Source organism: Phasianus colchicus, chromosome 2 (genome assembly GCF_987193195.1).
Source record: "Phasianus colchicus chromosome 2, bPhaCol1.hap1.1, whole genome shotgun sequence".
Taxonomy (NCBI): Eukaryota; Metazoa; Chordata; class Aves; order Galliformes; family Phasianidae; genus Phasianus; species Phasianus colchicus.
The window spans coordinates 107,700,847-107,723,696 of record NC_143437.1 but is presented as its reverse complement, the minus strand read 5'-3'; the positions used below and the strand labels follow the sequence as shown (position 1 = coordinate 107,723,696).

Below are 22,850 nucleotides of genomic sequence, written 5' to 3'. Positions count from 1 at the left end.
TTTCACCACCAGGGCCTAATTTTAGGGGTGTGCATCCTGCTATAGAATGGTTTGAGTAGGAAGGGACCCCTAAAGGCCATCTGTCCTGCACTGAACAGGGACACCCACAGCTCCATCAGTGCTCACAGCCCATCCAGCCTGACCTTGGCTGTCTGCAGGGATGGGACATCACACCTCTCTGTGCAACCTGTGCCATCGCTTCACAACCTTTATCATAGAAACTTGTTCCTTATATCCGGCTCAAATCTCCCCTCCTTCAGCCTGAAGCCATTTCCCCCCATCCCACCACAACTTGCCCTGGGTTCCCCCCCCCCTCACACCCCCATGCTCCAGGATCCAAACAGCATAAACGACGCCATTTGCATACATACATACGGATTAAACTCTCCCCCGCCCCCCATCCCTTTGCACAGCCCGCCCTCGCCCTCCCCCCCGTCCCCTCAGACCTCTGAGGTGCAGCAGGTGCAGCACGGCGGTGGCGGCGCCCAGCAGCAGCGTCCTGCCCGCTTCCACCGTGACGTTGGCGCCATCTTGCGGCGGGCGGCCAGCGGGCCAGCTGGAGGCCTCGGCCCAGCGACCGCACAGCTGGAGGGCGGGCTGAGGGGAAAGAGAGAGGGAGAGGTTCAGAGCTCGTTCTTCCTGTTTGTGGGTCCCCAGGTGGATAAGGCCTCGCATTTGTACGCAGCAGTTCTGCAGAGAACAATGAACAGCTCTTTTCTCTGCCCAGAGTCAGGCTGGATGTGGCTGTGGGCAGCACAGTGCTGGTTGGCAACCCTGCACACAGCAGGGGGTTGGAATTGGATGAGCATTGTGCTCCTTTGCAACCCAGGCCATTCTATGATTCTATGATTCTACGACAGAGGAGGAAAGGCACACATTTCCCATATTCACTGCTTATCAACTCAGCTGTAAGCACAGAATTGCAGGTGCCACAAATTCCTGTCTGGCACAACCCCAACCAACGCTAGCAAAACACTGCACGATGCAGCAATGAAACAGTGGGATTCATCCAAACGTTTTGCTGAGCAAGTTTCTCACACGGCTCGAAGTCGATCTGACATCCCCCTATACTTCCCAAGCTGCTCAGATGCCCCAGTTAACACTAATGGCAGAACTGGGGCCTGAGGAATACAGCAGGTTACTCTTCTTGCTAGCACCGTGCACTTAGTAACCTGATTGGTAGCTGTCTAATAAGAGCGTTGTTTGCTTTTAAAGAGAGTTCCTCTTTCTAGCTAGAATATTCTAGGCCACAAAATGATCCCTGGGATGGAACACCTTTGCTATGAAGACAGGCTGAGAGAGCTGGGGCTGGGCAGCCTGGAGAAGAGAAGGTGCTGGGGAGACCTGAGAGTGGCTGTCAGTATCTAAAGGGGGGGTGTAAAAAAGAAGGGGACAGACTCTTTAGGAGGGTCTGTTGTGATAAGATGGGGGGAATGGTTTCAAACTAAAAGAGGGGAGATTTAGATTGGATAAAAGAAAAAAGTTGTTTACAGTTAGGGCAGTGAGGCACTGACACAGGTTGCACAGAGATGAGATGGATGCCCCATCCCTGCAGACAGCCAAGGTCAGGCTGGATGGGCTCTGAGCACTGATGGAGCTGTGGCTGTCCCTGTTCAGTGCAGGGAGTGGGACAGATAGCCTTTAAGTGTCCCTTTCAACTCAAACCATTCTATGATTCTATGAACCTGCCTGAAAGGAGAAAAGGGATTTTGCTCAAAGCACTTAAAATTGCCACAGCACAGAAGAGGGTATAGAGGGGCTACTGGGAAAGCAGCTCCATAGAAATCAAGGGAAGACATCTGACCATGGGAGAAAACCAGACAGCTGAAGCTTTTACTTGGTGACCCTTTTCTTGTAGCCCGACTGCCTTCCCTAAGATGAAAGAATATTTATAGAAGATCTTTGAGTACAGGGCAATCTCTCGTTAAGGCCTTGGATAAATGGTGGTTACAGAAATATAGAATCATTATGGATGTTGGAGAGGGTCCAGAGGAGAGCCATAAAGATGATCAGGGGGCTGAAGCACCTCCACTACGAAGACAGGCTGAGGGAGCTGGGCTTGTTCAGCCTGGAGAAAAGAAGGCTGCAGGGTGACCTCATTGCAGCCTTTCAGTACCTAAAGGGAGCCTACAAACAGGAAGGGAATCAACTCTTTGAAAGGGTTGATAACAGCAGGACAAGGGGAAATGGTTTTAAGTTGAGGGAGGGGAGATTGAGGTTGGATGTCAGGGGGAAGCTCTTTGCTAAGAGAGTGGTGAGGTGCAGCCCAGAGAGGCTGTGGATGCCCCGTCCCTAAAAGTGTTCATGGCCAGGTTGGATGGGGCCCTGGGGAGCCTGGGCTGGTATTAAATGTGGAAGTTGGTGGCCCTGCGTGTGGCAGGAGAGTTGGAGCTTCATGATCCTTGAGATCCCTTCCAACCCGGGCATTCTGTGATTCTGTGTTTCTGTGATTATGGTTGGAACAGACCTCTAAGATCATCCAGTCCAGGTCCTATTAAGCAGCCCATGGTAAAATAACACAAACTGAAATACACACAGACTAATTGCAAATTCCTTATCAAGCAGAGTGGGTAACAGACTCACAGCTCTGGAAATCCACGCTCTGGTCTGTCCTAGTTAGTTTCCCTCCATGTGATCTTGGAGATCTTCCTCAGTTATCACACTTGTCTTGTCCAGCTGCCCCGAGCATGTTCTCAGGACTGCTGGGACATACTGGCTCACCTAAGACTCTAAAGACAAAACAGTGAGACAGCCACTTCATCTCTTGAAGTCCACATCTAAAACATCTCCACTGTGCAGAGATTCCAGCTTCTTCTGCCCACAGCTGAGCAGGATAAGAACATCTTTCCCTATTAGATTTTTCATGGACTCAATACCACTTCCTTTTCCAGTTCTTTTGTGCTGCTTGGCACTCAGCATCCGACCTATGGTTATTTAAACACTTATACAGAAGACTGAAAGGCAGCAGCAGCTGCAAGCACCGGAGTGATGGCTGAGTGCCCATCCCACCTGTGTTTGTTGAATGAAGCACAATGAGCCTGCAGAGCCAGGAAAGCTGCCTGCCTGTGGCCAGCAGTGGGCACTTTCCTCCCGTGCTTTCATCGTTTGCAGTATGGAGCATGACAAATGGCAGGCAGACAGAAAGTCAGGATGGGAGAAAGAGGAACTGGAATGAAAGGAGTTCTGAATGATGAGGCTGGAGCTGGTTGTGGCATCAAGGTGGTGGCTTCACACTCCAGTCCCAGCCTGGGACAGGTGAGAAATATATCCTCAAAGCTGCCTCAAACCCTTCGTTTGTACACGCAGAGGTGATTTAGGCAAAGCCTACTCTGAATACAACCCGGCCCCTATTTGGTCTGAATGGTTGGTTCAGGGTGATACATATTGTCTTGAAAAAGTTCTCAGTTAATGGTAAGGGCTGTGCCCAAGTGCCGGGCTCTGTGCAGTTCCCAACCCCACATTCAATTAGGTTCAGGATCAGTTTTTTCAGTGAGACCTCAAAGCTGCTGTATTCCTGCAGAGTTCATTAAGATCAGCAGATAGACTAAGGCAAGAGACTCTTCTGGTTTTTTTCCCAAGGACATATGTATAACACAAACTGAACTTTTAAACTGGACTCCAGAATGTTGAGGGATGTACCCTCACATTTGCTTTCCATAGGAAACCTGTTCTGGTAACCAAGCCTGCAAAATAGCTCCCTTCCCATCAAAGCTCCCAAACAATGACTCATTTAATGATAAAATTATATTTCAATAGTATAAAACAAAAGATGCACAGGCTCTTGTAGTTCAGCACACTATCCTCTGCTTTCCTCCTGCACCTTGTTTTTCCATTTTAAGGCAAATTTCTTTCCACTTTCTGTTGTTGGCTGCTGCTGCTGTCAGCCAGCCCTGAATTGCCTGCATGTCAGCCCTGGGGACACTAGCTCTGAGTGCCCATTTCTCAGCTTGTGACTACCAGGGCCCACAAACAGCAGCAGCAACTGCAACAAGTGAAAAAAAAAATAGAGATATGTTTGCATTCCAACACAGACTGGCAGACAAGCCACAAACAGAAGGGACCATAAGTCGTCATACCTTCAGTTTTTGATCTGAACTGTTGTGAATTACAATCACTCAAATAGCACAACACAGCAGCTGGTGAGCTTTGACTTCCCTCCACCAAAATACAAGGTAATGTTTGGGATTTAAAAGGTTGAGAAACTCCTGTTTAGGCAGAACATAGCTCATCTGATCTCAATTTGTGGTGACATTTCAATTTGTTCAGTTAAGTAAAGTCATAATAGAAGGACTGGATGCACTCAAGGCCAGGCTGGATGTGGCTCTGGGCAATTTGGTCTGGTGGTTGGCGACCCTGCACATAGGAGGGGGGTTGAAACTAGATGATCATTGTGGTCCTTTTCAACCCAGGCCGTTCTATGATTCTGTGACTGGTAAAAAGCACACAGAGCTGCATCCTCTGATTAGAAAAAAAATTAGCAGAAACTATAAAACCAAACCTCGTAGAAATGGTTGAGCTAAGCAGCACAGACTTTGCTTGCTGCTGTGCTCCATGCTCTCATTTTCTGGTCCCAGCCTGTATTTACCTAACACAGAAAGCAAACCGAGGTCAGGCAGGTTCCCCCAACTTCAGTAGCCAGCTTCATCCCTTCCCTAGACACAACCACTAAGGCACAGAGCACGACACCTCTCCAGCACTGAGATCAGCATCAGTTCCATCCCCAGCATCCTTCCTGCTATGTACAACCACCGACAGCCAAAGGTTTCGAACTTCTGACAGACTGACACACACGGGGCAGCATTTTCCTTGGTGCTGACAGATTGCCATTTAGCCAGCACGTATGGAGAGCAAGTGTTCCTGTCCTCAGTCACCACAGAGAGACAAGGTTAACATTTGAAGTGATGGAGTACAGTGTGAATTTCCCCACCCTGCAGACCCAGGACTCCACACCGCATTTAAAAACACTGTAATTTCAGTGATGGATACAGGGAGCTCACTTTCCGGGCTGTGAACTCTTGACAGCTGCTCAGTTTAATACAACAGGAAAAGATTTACAGCCCCACGCAACCCCCACCTACCTGAGGAAAGAAAAAAACATGTATTAGGAGGAGACAAAAGAGGAGGGGAGGTATTTTATTACCCTAGATATCTTTTACAAGGGAAGTATTTCCAGCCATCTGCTCTAATTATTCCTCCTGTATTGGCCACCATCTTCATGCAACAATAGAAATAATTATCTCCTCAAGGGCAAAAAAAAAAAAATAATATTTACAGAAACAAACAAAAGTTGATTATTTTTAGCTCCTAGGGAAACAAGAAACAACAAGCTACTTCTTAATGAAGGAGCAATTAGGAAGGTGGATAGAACATCTATAATTAAAACAGACAAATTGGTGGAGGCTCCTCCCTCCTACACATGCTTGAAAGAGATGCAAATGCATTATATTTGCTACAGTCAGTGGAGACAGCATACAACGTGCTTCCCAACGCCCAAATAAGTTGAACTTTCTTTTTGGCATGATTCCTGCCTCATCTGCTCTTGGAAACTCAAACCCTGGACCAAATTAACAAAAAATGTTCACCACAACTGCAAAGTCATAGAAATTCTGTTGGTGTATGTAGGTCTTTCACTGCACAGCCTGTATCTCTGAGACAAGCATGATAGGAACACTCTTTTATTCTGCTCTTCTATGTCTCCTGCATGCAGGACATCAGTCAGTGTGAAAAGTATCCTTGATATAAATCAAAATCAAAAAGATGACTTCTGCAATCTTCTTTTCATTCCTGGCAGCGTACAAAGAGTTTGCTGAAGGCAAGAATGAAAGCATACATAGAGCTTGGTGAGAAAGAAGGATTAGGTCTGTCCCAGAGAGTGCAGCAAGCACCTTACATTGTGCAACACACAAAAACACCCAACACTTGAGCAGCAGAGAGCAACACCTTATTTGGATACAAATATATGTATTTACACACTCTCACCAAAATGAAGAGAATCCAGTTGACTGTGCCATGAAATCAAAGAGCACACAAACTGAAGATGATCAAGGGTAATGTGGAACGTAGAAGATCCCAAGACTTCTCCAAACATTCCCAAGATGGAGGGGGTACAACTTAATCCTCATCACAGGAGCGGAGCAAAATATCTACTACCTGACAGGGAAGAACTGCAATGGATAGCAAATTTCTTCAATTCTCTTAGCAAAAGCACCACGTTCTTTTCTATCATTTCTATGTACTTTAATCAGGTTGCATTTGGAAAGTCCTTTGAAAGAACAACTGGGTAGAAAGGGTAGCATATTTTAACGTCTCTTGTTTGTCTGGTCCTTCCTCCAAAGAAAGGCACTCTCCTGTCCCCCAGGAATTCAGCAATCTCCTGTACTTGAGAAATTCCTTACTTAGTTCAGTTCTGTGTGATGATATCATGAAAACAACATGGAATGACCACTGATGTCCTTCTTCCCTGGACACCAATGTTAAGACAGGCCCTGATGCCAGCTTAGAAAAGAATAACAGGGTGGTAGTTTTCAGACATTGGAACAAACTATGTTGGTAAAACAGTGAAGAATTTAACTGATAATTCAGAGATGGGAAAGGAAATGTCCCTCTAAACTGTGGGACAGGAGGGACCACCTATGGCTGGCCCAAGCGAGCAGACACTGGTAGCCAAACTGTTCAACAAAGGTTGATAGATACCTGAGTCATCTTCTTCCAGTAATTCTGAAATAACTGATATTAAAACAAAAAACATAGGAATGGTTGTGCTCAAGTCACAGCTCACTAAGTAGCTGTATTTACATTAAAAGTCAAAAGAAAGAAAGTTGTGGATGCCCCATCCCTGCAGGCATTCAAGGCCAGGCTGGATGTGGCTCTGGGCAGCCTGGTCTGCTGGTTGGCAACCCTGCACATAACAGGGGGTTGAAACTAGATGAGCATTGTGGTCCTTTCCATTTCCAACCCAGACCATCCTACGATTCTATGATTCCATATTTAAGGAACTGTACAGTAGGAAAAAAGAAAAATCATTTCTGCCAAAATGAGCTCATTGCCTTATGAATTATGGTAGAACTGATGTAGAACTTAACTGACCTATGCTTTCCCAAAAAATGATTTTATTTATTTATTTATTTTTCATTACTGTTTTCATCACATGTTGCTACTTAATTTCTCTATCCTTTATACCAGTTCTAAAATGCAGGTGATACTACCCAGCCCAAGAAATCCACATAACAGCTCCTTCATTAATACTAAATGGATCAGGACTGGGCAGTTGGCTGGACGTGAGCTGCACTCTCTAGTACCGTCAGGTCTTAACGAGACATCCTAAGCTCTGAATTACAACAAAATAACTACTTTCTTCTTTTTTTCCCCCCCCTTAATTTTAGCAGCCTTTCTGATTTCTGCTGAGCTGCACGAGCACAAGAAGAGAAGAATCTGGCTGGACATGTTCTGTATGGGACTGATGAATGACCTATTCTCTTTCCAACTATTACAGGATAAATCTGTTTACACACAAAAAATTGACCTGGGCCAACGAGGTGAGACTAGAACCAGGAAGCTGGCACGTCCCAGAGGTAAAAATGTATTTGCAGCCAACAGCATTAGTAACTCAAGACCAAAAACAAGCCACGCTGTCATTAATTACTCAGACAGGGGCAGCCACAAAAGCAGTGAGAAGACCCAAAAGCCAACTGTAAATAGCTCGTCTAGCTGATTAGTTCAGAAAAAAAATGAATGGGCAGTTTCGGAGGTCAGAGCCCATGGTACAAGTCAGTCTCAGGCCAATTTGTAAGTGGACAATGGCATGAGAAAGAGTTTAATTCTTATTTAAAAAAAAAAAAAAAGTACTCGGAAATAATCGCCAAAACAAAATTCTTTTCCAGCAGAGGAGTAATTTCCAAGCACAGAAGGTAAGGCTCTTTGCACCAGAGGTATTTAATTAAGGACACGGAATATTAGTTTGATCTAATAGTGCTTTCTTAGGGCACTGAAAAAACATTGGTCTTGGAGGAGAGAGTGCATGCCCCACACGTAGCATGTGTAGGTTTCTAACACCTAAGCACAAAAAGCTCGCCTGAAAGCAAAGTAAAATACCAACTAATAGGAGGATAGGAGCAGGATTATAGCACTCCAAAACAAAACAAACCATGAAACTCACGGAAAGTCCTATGTCTATTTGAGTAAAATGCTGTTCTCATATCTCTTGGGGTTTTATGAAGCTTACGATGGGAGATTGGTCCAAGTATCAGAAATCTTTATTTTGAAGATAAAGGAGAGCACTGTGGAAGAAAATGACTTGGAGTGTATGACAGTTTTTCTCTGTGGTGGTAAAATCTGCCCACGGTTGCTGGCTAAGATGCCCAAGCTGCACTGCAAGGGACCAAAGGGTTGGTGCAGGAGCAGCAACTGCTGCCCAGTGACTCAAAAAAGCACTGAGATTCATGAGAAAAAGTGGGGAATGCCTAAGTCTGGACGGAAACAGGGAAAGTTTTGGGCAGACACCACAGTGGAGAGGCAGAACAGAAGCACAGCATTAGATTTTTCCATATACCTAGCAAGGATGCAAGGATGCTCAACCAATGGAAAATGTTGTCTGGGATGGAATGAAAAGCAAAGTTCCTATTTCCTTTCAAAAAAATAAAAATAAATCTGACTGTACCTTTTAGCAGCTTAGTTCAGCACAGAGCTGTAGAAGGCAACACGCTGCACAAAGGCTACAAGTTAGTACAGGCTGCCTTTTTTTTAATCACACACACTCACACATCCTTCTCTCCAATGAACAGGATGATACCTGGCACCTCACCCAAAAATCTAGCACCTTCCATCCACAGGCTCACAAAATATGACAGATATGCAACCTATTGCAAGATATGCAATTCCTATGCAATTAGGAAAATTATAGGTTACAATCTCTCTTTATTTCAAGGGAAACTGATGTATCTGCCAATACATTTTGAAGCAGGATTAGATTGCTTCATTATCCTGCGATGAAAATTCATGGCTGACTGTAGTAGGTTTGGGAATCTGTTGAATCATTGCCGGAGCTTCATCAAAATATTTTGCCTGACCATTTTCACCTAAAACGTATTTTTTCAACCAGATTCCACAGTTGAGAGATGAGCACAAGGAAATAGCTTGAGGCTGTGCTCCATCCAACACAGGCTAGGATCTGATGCAGTCCAGCAGTCTGGCATCCTTGTCCCAGTGTAGTACCCCATTAGACCCCAGAGGTCCTCCAGGCTCAACTGGATAATCACAGAATCACAGAATGGCCCAGGTTGGAAGGGACCTCAAGGATCATGAAGCTCCAACTCCCCTGCTACATGCAGGGTCACCAACTTCCACATTTAATACCAGACCAGGCTGCCCAGGGCCCCATCCAATCTGGTCTTAAACACCTCCAGGGATGGAGGGGTGTCCACAGCCTCTCTGGGCAGCTGTTCCAGCACCTCACCACTCTCATAGCAAAGAATTTCCCCTTTACGTCCAACCTCAATCTCCCCTCCCTCAACTTAAAACCATTTCCCCTCGTCCTGCAGTTATCAACCCTTTCAAAGAATTGATTCCCCTCCTCTTTGTGGGCTCCCTTTAGGTACTGAAAGGCTGCAATGAGGTCACCCCGCAGCCTTCTTTTCTCCAGGCTGAACAAGCCCAGCTCCCTCAGCCTGTCTTCATAGGGCAACTGCTTCAATCCCCTGATCATCTCTGTGGCTCTCCTCTGGACCCTCTCCAACAGCTCCCTGTCTTTCTTGTACTGGGGGCTCCAGACCTGGACGCAGTACTCCAGATGAGGCCTCACAAGAGCAGAGTAGAGAGGAACAATCACCTCTCTGTCCCTGCTGGTCACCCCTCTTTTGATGGAGCCCAGGATACCATTTGCTTTCCGAGCTACAAGAGCACACAGGATAAGAGCAGGTGTAACACGTTTGGATGGTTGGACTGGATGATCTTTTAGGCCTTTTCCAACTTTGGTGATTCTGTGATTCTATATCCTTGGTTGGAACTAGATGATCTTTAAGGTCTCTTCCAATCCAAGCCATTCTATGATTCTATCTTTCGAGATGTAGACTGAAGCCTTGCAGTGTCCCTTCAATCCTGTACCTGCCCAGCAGGGAGAGGGTTTTGCCTTACATGTCTGTTATTTCAGTAATGCAAGCTTTTTAAGTGTCTCATCCTAATCTGCGAGCTTTCAGAGTCCGCTTTCAAATGCAATGTCCTGTTTAGTTTTAGCACATCAACAACATGCTTTCTTAGCCTATCTGTATGCATTATCTAGTGCTGTAATGTATCATGAACTGAACTACAGCATCATTACAGGTAAGTGCTCAGGTTTAAATGCAAACATAATTGCATAATGTGGTACAGCCAGGAAGAATAATGCAGGAAATAGAGCCAGCTCCATCTGATAGTGCAATCTGACTGGGACGCTGGCCGTTCGGATCAAACGCACAGCCCAGATGGGGCAACCAAGAATAAAAGTGCTTTGCCGTATCTTTATTGTCATCATCAAAAACACTTATCTGCCAGAAAGGTAAAAAGGTGAAGATGGGACTCTTACAGAAAAGGTCACACAAGCAATAGGGGAACTCTGGGTTATGATGGCTGTGGAGATGTCACTCCTCAGTAAAGGTTACCTTTGGACTGCCACTTCAAGCTGAATTTTCCACTTCCTAATGGGATGTTGGGTGTTCAGTGGCATTTAAAATACTAGGTACATCCCACCTATTTCCTTGCAGAAAAATGTGTCTATTTAATTGCAGTGAATCCAGATAAAGCCCAAGATCTTTAATCTGCAAGGAGCCAAACAAACATTCCTGATGAAGACAACTTCCAAACAAGGAGCAGAAATGCATTTTTCAATACATTAATCTAACAGAGTTAAAATTAGAATGGATTCTCCATGTAATAATACTTCCATTTTTTTCCCTCAACAGTTTGAGCTGAGAGCAGCACACGACGGACAATTTCAGCAGGGGTGCAGACAGCACCATACCAGCAGCCTGAACCAGCTGACATTCACTGAGAGCACTTTGCACTGTATTGCTGTGCCATGAACAACCACGCCTCAGCCAAAGAGCAGCATCACATATTGCGGGACAGAAGCCACTCTTGTCATTTCAACAGATTTCAGCCCCAAATTCATTTTAATCGGATAACAAGATGAGAGAGTGGCGTGCAAGAGTGCTCCTCGACTAACACATTGCACTCTGAACTGAGAGCCTTTTGAGTTCAAAGCACAAACTGCTGCTGTCTGAGCTATGAAACCATCCTTGTGTCTTTTGGGGCTGGAACAGCTTATCATTGTTGGGAACAGATCCCATGCAATGTGTCATGGATTTTACTGTCTGCCCACCCACACACAACATTTGTCTGCCTCTACATCATCTGGCAGGATATCAAATTTAGGGTCTCTTTCCCAAGGAACCTTCGTGGCACATCCATAACCCAATGCATTCAAGTGTTTAAAGATGCAGATGGGCGCCAGGTAGCATTTTCTTCCAAGGGCAGATTTGATTTCAGGTAGAGATGGGCACTGTACTAAGATATGTACCTGAAAGAGGATGTATCTACATGAAGTGAAAGTAAAGCATCTTGTCCAAACCCCAAAAGCCTTATTTGCTGCCAGCTTTCCCCACCTGGAGAAATTTGTCAGAACTGCCAACAAAATTGTCACCCCATGATGTCTGCATCTCCCAGAGCTGAAAACTATAGAGTCACTGAGGTTGGAAAAGACCTCTGAGATCACCAAGTCCAATCCCAGCCCACCCCCACCATGTCAACTGACCACCTCCCTCAGTGCCACATCCTCATGGTTCTTCAGCACTACCAGAGACAGTAACCACACCACCTCCCTGAGCAGTCTGCACCACTCTTTCTGAGAATAAATGTTGCCCAATATCCAACCTCAACACTAGCTCATGGCCATGCTGATGACCATTGAGTGCAGTCCTTCCTGCGTGGGAAATCCCAATTTTTGCCTCATTGTCTGAGCCTTTGTCAGCTTTGAATTTTGGCATCAATTCATTGGGAGAGGTATTCAAGACATCAAGGAGCTAAGTACCAGGATCAGGAAAACAGGGAAAGACATTCACATTGAGTGAGCCATCTCTACAGTTAATAAAGAATTGCTTAGGGAGCATTGACACACCACTCTCAGTCAGATGGTCTGACTTGGAGTAATGAAGTCCAGCCTGGAGCTGGGCTTCATGATCCTCAATGTTCTCTTCCAACACAGGATATTCTATAATTCTGCAATTGCTTCCTGCCAGTTGGTTTGCACTTTTTTATCCAGTTCTGCATAGGTTAGCCTGAACATCTAAAGCCATTCAGGATGTCCATGCCCATACGGGCCTGCTGTCTTCAACACCAAAAGCAAAATCTGCATTTTCCACTCACCAGATACAAGTTAAGGCAGGAGGAAAAATGCAAATAAACGAGACTTAGAGTGAGAGTGAAAGACGAAGAGCGTGTGTAAAAGAGAACCACAATCCCTAAGTGATTTAAGAACTGAGTTTGACCTTCGATCCGAATCCCAGACCCAAAGATGTTGTGTGAAAGCAGGAAAAAATCAATCAATAAGTCAAGTGGCATCTTCTTGCCTCAAGTTTATTCAAGGAAGTCGAATTTACTGAGCACCTCACAAACTGTCTTTGGCTAAAATCACCTCTAATGAGCTCTGACACTTGAAATTTAACTGCATATGAGCTAACAGCTCCCAGCCCTGCATCGCCCATGAATTTAACTGGGAATATTTTAATGCCATTGCAGCCGCTCCACCTGATGCTTCCCTACCCTGGGACTTCTGCTTTACTTCACAAGACCCCCAGAGCAACTGGTACCCTCTGCTGCTTCCCAATCTGATGGTAATCGTTGGCTCGTTTTTATGAGGCAGCCTTACCATCCCTTAATGAAGTCCTTTGCTTTGCAGCTATCCCCAAGGACAGATTAGGAATGAAGGGTTTCCACCTATGGAGCTGCCAGTCAAAGGAAAACACCCAGCACCTCCAAGGGCTTGTTAACTCAGTCCATCACCAGGCTGCTGACGACTCGCCATGAAAACAGCCTGGTTTTACTGGCAACCACATAAAATTAACCCTGTTTTTAAAGACAGAATGAAGGCTCTCAGGTTAATTGTGGCAAAGTGCTCGAGCATGCTGGTTTTCCCTCTTGCACAGCATTTTTAATTTATTTTTTTGCTAACAAATGTTTCTGAACTGAAATTCAGTCATCCTCCAGGTATACACTTTTTTCTTGTTTAGTCTGGGAAAAGCTTTGTTGTAGCACCAACAGTAACAAAACAGGAAAAAAAAAGCAAGTGTAAAATACAAATACAATTACTAATCATCCTTACTGCTTATGCCCAAGTCTGTACACAGAAGAAATTACAATACAAGACGATTACATTTCCATCATTCCTTGTAGCCTGCTACAAGATGAATTTTTCAGGTCCTTGTTATCCTCAGGATATAGCCCTTTTATTTTCTAAATGAAGCAAAACCCAGCTGTGTCGTCCACCAAATTAAACTCCCAAGATGTTTTCTCATCTTCCCTGGAAGTCTGATCTTATGGGTCAAACCACAGCGAGGCACTAAGCTCAGGTCTTCAGAGCTAAGTTCCTGTAGGAGCAATGTTTGTAACCCAGTATCCCCCTCACATTTAATGTCATAAATGACACAGGCATTACATGTCTAGACTACAGTCTAGCAGAAAATATCATCAAGACAAAATATGAAAGAGCCCCTGGTCCTCCAGAAACCAGGGATAATCAACACCTGAGTTACTGCCCTGTATCCTTCTAGTGCTTATCCAAATGATTTTATTCCCAGATAACTCTCCCGTGTTTTTGTTCTGCATACATGTCTGGAAATAAGCTACAAATAAACAGGAGTGACTTACAGAAGATGGAACCACCACAGCACCTCATGCATGCCAAGAGTCATGCATAGGCTCAGAATCAACAAAATTATATCCAATCAATTTTAACCTGGATGAGAGAACAGGGGAACCAAGAGGCAGGTTTAAAATGCGTTCAGGACATGTCAACCAAGGCCACAGCACAGCACCTTTAGTTGCCTAAAACAGAGTACCAAATAAAATAAAATTAGTGTTCATTACCGCTCAACTCTACCTAGATTTGACATTTCAGTGCTTCAGACCTGAAGCTGGTCAAATTCAGTCTCAAATCTTCATTTTTAAACAGCACAAAGACATCTCCATCTATGTTCCAAACATGGCCAGGACCTTTCCAATGCCCCCATGCTGGCCACAGCCACGCTACTAAAATCTCACAGCTTTCAAAATGGAGCAGACAGTGCTGAGCCTTTTGCTGGATTCCAAACTAGACCCCAGAAACATCAACTGTAGCAGAGGAAGTAAGCTGTAGGACTGAGCTTCACACAAGAGTCCAACATGCAACATCCAGTAGATGTTGGATGCTCTGGATCCAACTGGATGCTCAGCTAAGGATCAGAAACAGGACACAAGTTCAGACAGTGACACCTGCAATGCAAGAGCTGTTTGGAGACATCTTCAACCCACATCACACCTAAGGAAAGCAAGACCCACTCATACATTAAGCCAAACTCCAACACAGGAGAAGAACAAGCCTAGGCTAGGTTTACCTCCAAGAGCACAACCTTTTCCATTCAAATTCACAAGGGTGAGATGGAAAAGCCTCCCTCTGAATCCATCCATAGCCCCAAACCTGCATGCTAGCATGGAACCAGCCACTAAACACCCTCAGCACCTTTCCCCCAAGTCAAGAGCAAGTTCTACAGATGGAGAACCAGAGCTGTGCTTCCACCACATACCAATGTCCCCCTCCAAATCTACTAAAATGCCAAAGGAGCCAATTAAAGTCTTTCAGAATTAAACAGGAAAGTGGCAACAAGGCTTTATGTCAGGGTCTGCGAGAAAACAGAAAATTTGCTTGCAGTCCCTTGGAAAGGCTTCCTTGCACTCTCTTGACCTTAATTCAAGCCCTTTCCATGTGAGGGAAGGGAAATCTTTGTTTTCTGCCCTGTAGAGTTGTGCATCTAAAATGACACTTTCTACTCTCAATCTATTTTTCTTTTTGGCATGGAATAAATAGAGGGAAAGAAAAAAAATGGTTCTTCCACTCGATTCTGATTTCATGTGGGTCTGTATAAATAGGGTTGGAAAGGTGTCAGTGTGCTGTGGGTTATGGGGAGGTGGCATCCTTGTGGAGACAAGCAATAGCCAACAGGGCTCCTGTGCAACAGGGTGAGGAGGGCTCCCAAGACCAACTTCAAAAATAATCTCTAACACTAGAAAGATGGTGGAATGAGGGAAATGAAATTAAAGTAAAATAATGGTATGGGGGATAGAAGAAAAAAAATATAATTCAGCCGTTGTTTTTTTTGGTTTTAGCTGAGAACAGGAAAGGAAAGAGTTAAACCTCAAATCAGGAAGGATAAAGTTAAAGCAAAAGAGAAAGAAGAAAAAAAAAAAAACAAACACCAGGAGCAGATCTCCTAAATTTGCCATTGCAGCCCAAGGCTGATCCTATTAAAAGGAAAAAGAAAAAAGAAAAAGAAAAAGAAGAAAGAAAACAAAAAATGAAAGAAGGAGAAGCAATTTCGTTTATCCTTTCCCCGCACACCTAGCAGCAGATTTTTTTATTATTTATTTACCTCCCCTTTCAGGGCAAGGCCCTCATTTTCTTATTTAGACCAACTGAGATTGTCCTCCTAGAACGACCTTTTCTTTCCCCCCTTTCTCTTTCACTCCTCCTCTCCTTCGTCCTCCCCCCTCCTCCTCCTCCTCGCTGCCTCCAGGCCATTGCCCTCATGCCAGTAACTAGATAACACACTCTATCAGAGATTTTTAAAAAAATCATTGCAAAGGCACTAGGGCTGATAGTGGCATCAATCCTAGCCTGACACAGGCTCGGGTCAACCATTTATCTCTTCACATTGCCTGTGGTTACTGTGGAGGCCATCTTGGTTCTCTACATCTTAACAACCTTGCAGATGGTCCCTCTCACTGCTCTGATAGCATCTGCACCCCAAGACTGGCTTTGTGCTTTTGTTTGTGTTAATTTGTTACAGACTCCTCCACTTCCTTTCTGCCAGGCCTGCAAATCCAACTTGGTTTGGTGTGTTCCTACCCCCGCTCTGAAAATAACCACGTCCAAGGCAGGAGGTTAAGAAACAGAGAACATAAGGGTGAGCTTGCTGGGTTGCTAAAAGTGAAGATTTATAATAGAATATATACATCACATTTCAGAAAATTTTCATCTGATCCTACTCTTGACTTCCCATCCATTCCCCAGACCAGAATGCATCCATCCCTGGAGGTGGCATATTTCATTCATATCCTGTTTAACCACTCTTATTTTGGTGCAGTGGTTTTCCTCAAAGGGAAACACTGGAAAAAAAGCAAAAAGAGGATCTTTCTCCTTTCTTACAATGTTCAGTGCTCCAAGAAAGCAGGACAGATGAAGATGGATAACCAAAGGACACGGAAGAGAGCAGAAGAATGAGAATGTGTTAGGGCTGTAGCAATTTCTGGAGTTAAAGGATGAAGAAGCTTGAAAGACAACATCACATCTTCAGCCTTAGGTAATGTTTCCTACTGAAACTACAGGATCTATTCTGTATATACATATGTATACATATATTGAGTGGTGCTGTGTGGAGCCAGGAGTTGGACTTGATAATCCTTTTGTGTCCCTTCTAACTCAGATTTTCTGTGATTCTGAGATTCTACAGATTTAAACCATACATCTACAAGCAGAGGAAACCAGCTACAATCTTCTCATCCTCAAAGTGCACCCATCAGACAACAATGCAGTACAAGGACAGCACTAAAGTGATGGTGAAAGAATACCACACATCTGCTACACAGAGCACAAGAACCCTGCTGGCCCATCACCTGCAACCTTCACAGACACACAGTGTGGTCAGGGGATCTGGCATAGCATTGCTGAGAAAAATAAAGTAGCAGCCCTTTATGTCTGGCATGCTCTGTGCTTACAGAGAACCTTATATGCTTCCCAAGATGCTGTCTTGGAATCACCACCTACATAAAGTACCAGATAATTTCAACATGCAAAATGGTCTCTTCTCCTTCTTCACTTGCAAATAATGTGGTGCTCAGAGAGATGGTAAATGAGGAAAATAAGAACAAAAAAGAAGGCTCTGGGCAGCCTGGTCTGGTGGTTGATGACCCTGCCCATGGTGGGGGGGTTGAAACTAGATGATCTTTGAGGTCCTTTTCAACCCAGGCCATGATTCTAAGAGTGATTCTAAGATAAATAGGAGTACAAGAGATTTGGAAGGCTAGACCTAATTGTGTTACGTGGAATCTGAAAAGCAAGAGTCCCTTAAGTGACCATGCAGTTCTCAAATGAAGCCTTTGCTTGTTTGTTGGTTCTGTTTTTTTCTCTCTGAGAAGCAAACAGCAGTTATCCCAGTTTCAATCACTGAGCAAAGAAGTAAACGCTATTCTTACATCTTACATCTCTTATATCTCCTTAATGCCATGTTAAAAAACAAAGGGCAGTGCAGCAGACCCAGGCAGAACCAAAGTCCAAGAAGGCATCTGCATCTAGCAAGTTATTTTTCCATCAGCCCTCCATTTCTTAATGGAGACTCCTTGAGGGCTGGGTTGCAGAGGATGCACTAGCATACCCGTTTAGCTTCCCTATGACTGACTTAATGCACGTGGCATCTGCCCTCCAATGAACATTATATCACCCACCTGGGCCAGAAGAAGGAGGAGGAATCAGCACAGGGCAACTTTGCTCAGACAGCATGCTTACACGATGATTAGGTCTGGTCCACTGGTCCGGAATAATAATCTGAAGGCTCACTAAGCATAATGGATTTGGAGATATCTAAGCCTGGCCAAACCTTCCCATGAGCATCCTTTACACACTGTATCAGTGTTTTGCATGTCTCATCAGCATCATGGTGGTTGACATCTCATTATGCAGCCAAGGTGGCAGTGGACAGGTATTGAGTGAGCATTAGAACTTCTCCCTTGCATTATTTAATTCATATCCTGCCATTATCCAGTGTATCATGAAGCTGTGAACTAATTAAGTCCTGTGGGATATACAGCCAGTGTTGGAATTTTTTTTTCTTTTCTTTCCCACTCCCCCCACCCCACACACACACTTTTCAGTAGTATAAATTGCATTATATACAGATATAAAAATAATTCTGCAACTCTTCCTGAGATAATAATGGAGCAAGTTACAAACACTAATGATGCTGAATACAGCAGTGGGGCAGAGGCCTGCAGCTTACTTTCTGTGACCTACTTAAGTCCTACGGTGGCAGGTATTTCAAATATAAATGGAGGAAAAGGGTCTGAGTCAGTCTCTAAAGAAATCCATGAAAGCTATTTTGGAGGAGATATTTGGGCGTGGAGGAAATCCAAGGAATATGCCAAGTTGGTGAACTTCAGCCCAATGAAGCCTGCTAAGCAACAGGTCTCCAGCCAGCAGCTTGAAAACTCCAGCAATCTGTGAGGTCCTCTAAATTCAAACACAAGCCCAGCTCATTCTGCACCCATGGCAAACAGAACAGAATTGAAAGGATGGGTATTGCCTCGCATCTTCAGAAAGACAGCTTTTTTCCTCAGCTGAGGATCTTACCCAAAATTCTTCCAAGAGGTTTAACCAGAACAGCAAATCTGAGGGACTGATTCGAGGCAGCAGCATGAACAAGGTGAACAGGGTAGATACAGCCTTCTAACTTTGGATGACAGCTGCAGCCCAATTTTCAAGCACAGGTATGCAACAAGAGGTGGAAGAGCTCCTTCTCTGCAGAATTAGGCTTCGCTATCTCATGCAGATCATCCAAAAGTTTAGCCTCCTAGAGTTAAGATCTTTTCAATTAAATACATCTTCGTATCTATTTATAAAGAAAATCTTCTCCTCATAAGAAAGAGTGGTGATGCAGTGGCACAGTTGCCAGGGAGGTGGTGGGGTCACCATCCATGGAGGTGTTCCAGAACCGTGGGGATGTGGCACTGAGGGATGTGGGCAATGGGCATGGTGGGGTGGGCTGGGGTTGGACCTGGGGGTCTTGGAGGTCTTTTCCAACCTGAATGATTCTACGATGATTCTCTAGTATTTGGAGCTTCTTCATATCCAAGACAATAAAAAGTCTGATGAACAACCACTTCAATAACCTTCTGAGAAAGAACACGTTATGTTTGCTGAATCGTACAGAATTTTTCTGTTTGTGTCCACAAGAACTTGGAATTCAAACAGATGGTGAAGCAACACCATGGAAATGCTCATAATATAATCATATGTGGAGGCACAGAGGCATTCACAACATGTTTTTATTCAAAATGCACCTGGCATGGCTATGGTCTAACTCCTGGATGGGTTATGTTAGCTATTTCATGCAATTGTTAGTAATTCTGACACACAGAACTGGGGTGAATTCATGAGCTGATTCACTCACTGCTTGGATACAGCTCTGCAGAATGAAGGAAAGGACAAATGGAACATTTCCAGTGCAAGGTTCTGGCTAGCCAAAGAAGATCAAGCTGATGGACCTCCCTCTGCCACTTGCCCTGAAGTAGGATCCTAATGCATGGGTTCCTCTTCCATCACACCAGGTCCTGTCTGTGAGCTGCCGCTAACAGGGCTGCTAAAAGCATCTCATTGCAGCTTGTGTTTCTCTTATTTCTGCCCTATCTTCCAAATCCCAACTGATCATACTATTGATAACTACAGACAGGTCCTACTAAATGTCTTATAAGGATTGAAGAAAATAATGTCCTTTCCCCAAAGCTCGTATCCCTTAGACTCCAGCCTCTGCAACAAATATTTGGAGGTTTTCTCCCATTTTCTGCCCTCCGACAAGTTTCTTCTCTTTTCTTACCAATGCTCTCCATGCTCTTGATAACACAAGACTATCAAGCCTTTCTGTCGTGCCTCTTTTTTCTTCTGGAAAAAAACAGTGCTCCAACATCATCTCACCACCTCTGCCCAAGAACTCAGCTGTTTTAAGGCACACCTGCCTGGGCATCATACAGCAGGCAAAGGAATAAGCAAGAAAAAATAAAATGGAGAGCACAGTATCTGTGCTTTTGGACTGCTTTGAGATCCTTTCATGAAAGTGCGATAGAGGTGCCAGATGTTATTATAAAGAGATGCATTCCCGTTACTTGTACACAGAGTTGTGCTGCCTGCTAATAGCACCATTATCCTACTGCACGTGGGGCTATTAATGCATTTCACTGCTTGGTGCAGAACCTGGGGACCATTATTTCCACTGGAAAGGTAAGGCCAGTTCACATGACATGATTTAAATCTCTACAGTGAAGCATGCATATGCTGCACCAGGTCATAAATCTTAACGGGATGCTGTCAGCAAGAAAAGGACCAAAATTGAAACCATTTATCTGAACTCCCCACCCATCCACCTCTGCTCACCCAGGCCAGTTTTGGGAAGAGGGATAAAATGATTCCAAATGCCTGCTGGGTTCATTAAGCAGCAGCAAATCCCAGATTGGAAAGCACTGCTGGTTTCATCCTGCACATCCTTCAGGATGCTCAGCTCCCCGATTCACCCCACACCAGGTGGAAAAACCACAGCAGGGACAAACCTCACCATTTCTTCCTATTCTGGTTGCCACCTGAGCCAAAAAGACAGACTGCCACCATCTCATTGCTGAGACTAAGGGACTACACAAAGCAGTGGGTGACAGCTCCTCTATGCTGTGGCCTATGCTCTGCAGCAGTAGAGACATCTTTTGCACACTAGGTAAGGACAACCTAAAGGAAAGGAGTAGTTGCTGTCTGACCTGACACTGGCCTAAGCACATCCTTGTGCTGACCTCTTGCATTTCCTAACTATGTTAGGAAATGTTTTTGCTTGGCCTTGCCATTGCTGTGTGTGCTGTGAGTAGCAGAGCTAGCCAACAAGCACATGGGAGAGGAGTCATCCTGCAGAACAGGGGAAGGCCAGGGCACTGTGAAGGCTGGCAACGCTAGGAGGGAAAAGGCTGCCTATGATGGTCCTTCCCGGGCCAAGGGGAGACTTAAAATTTTTTTTTTTCCTTCTTTTTGTAAAGCAGAATAAAGGAATCATAGCATCATAGAATAGCCTGGGTTGAAAAGGACCACGATGCTCATCCAGTTCCAACCCCCTGCTGTGTGCAGGTCACCAACCAGCAGCCCAGGCTGCCCAGAGCCACATCCAGCCTGGCCTTGAATGCCTGCAGGGATGGGGCATCCACAGCCTCCTTGGGCAACCTGTTCCAGTGCCTCACCACCCTCTGGCTGAAAAACTTCCTCCTCATATCCAACCTAAACCTCCCGTCTCAGTTTAAAACCATTCCCCCTTGTCCTATCACTATCCAGCAATGGTATTTTAGGATGCTTGGCTGCAAGAGCAATATACATGAAAAACAGATTTACAGGGCAAATATTCAGAGATTCTCAGCTTATTAAAAGCTTCAGAATCTGATGCTGGAAGCACACCAAAATGACTTGGACAGAATACTGCTGCTGCTCTGGGGCAGGGTGGTAGATACAGCAAAAGAATTCTCATTATGGATAGAGATAAAAATTACCACGAGAGCTTTAACATAAATCCTGAGCAAATGAATTTCAGCTTCCCAGGTCTCACCTGTACTAGGAAGGCTGCATAATAATTTGATTTACCAGAGGAAAACCAGCATTTGTTCTCACAAGCCAGGAGTGAAACTCTTCTCCCTAGTACTGGTAGAACTCCACCAACATCTCAGGAGCTGCTCATTTAGGATGATGACAAAGGGACATTGGGCAGTCACAGAATACCCAGCTGCTCTGAATTCCTTATCACGAGAGGCACAGCCCATAACTCCAGCTCAGCACCTCCAAAAACACTGCAACACCCCCAAGAGCTGTGAAAGGTTTGGGTTTGTAATCATATTTGTAGAGATTGAGCCTTACAATGATGTTAGCTCAGAGTCATGAGTTTTTGTGATAAACACATTGTGGTTGTTTTCCTGCAAGAGAAACCATCCTGTCTCAGTTCTGGATACGAAAGAGGAGCAAAACCCACATAGAAGCAGAGCTGCACAAATGCTGAATGCTAAGTCCCTATAGAAAAGCTGGAACTCCGTGTCTCGTGGACAAGATTTCTGATCAAATAACAGAAAATAACACTTTTAGAACAGAATTTGCATTGATACATCAAAAGGGAGAGGGTTTTTTGTTTGTTTGTTTGTTTGTTTTAAAAAAAGGTACACACTGCCCAGAAAATAAGGTAGAGCTCATTTATGTCTCATAAAACACGATTATCCATAGTTAACCATGAATACAGCTGCACAGCATTACAACTGCTATTCAAAGTTGGAAAGCTTTTAATATTATATATTGCTGCTGCTCAGCCTAAATTGTTTCTTCTTTTTTTTTTTTTTTTTTTTTTTTTTGCCTCCTTTAAATGTACACAATATTACAAATTTAATTTTAAGCTGTTTGAATCAGTCTGTAAAAGAGATTTGATTATACCTGAGTGTTCTGGCCCCAGTTTTTCCATATCTCAGTAATCTTGGCGGTAATTGGCTGATTAGCTCCCTCACACTCCATCTCTGCCTCAGTTTCCATGGTAATGTTACAGGAGCTATTATAGATGAGAACTTCATCTCTTTCCACTTTAGGGCTGAAACGAGAAGGGAGGTTAAATGGGGTGTCATCAATCTTAATGAAATGCAATTATTTTTACTCTTATTAATCATTGCAAGCCATTAGCTTGTGGCAACTCCTGGCCACCATTTGTCAAACTTTGCAAATTTCTGTAATTTTGTTTCCATTCTTTTATTGTTTATTTGTTTTTCCCCCCTTTATCTGCACGCGCTTACGATAAAATACATGCATA

General features: G+C 44.4%; 1 protein-coding gene across 1 annotated transcript in view; it reads right to left on the bottom strand.

Moving 5' to 3' along the window:
* PKHD1 (PKHD1 ciliary IPT domain containing fibrocystin/polyductin) overlaps positions 1–22,850 on the bottom strand; it is a 242,386-nt gene that overhangs the window by 161,626 nt on the left and 57,910 nt on the right. The window contains exons 35-36 of the mRNA XM_090136629.1: positions 22,484–22,634; positions 447–597 (exon numbers count right to left, since the gene is read on the bottom strand). Of these exons, the coding sequence (XP_089992755.1) occupies positions 447–597; positions 22,484–22,634 (302 nt within the window). The remainder of the gene's footprint in view (positions 1–446; positions 598–22,483; positions 22,635–22,850) is intronic.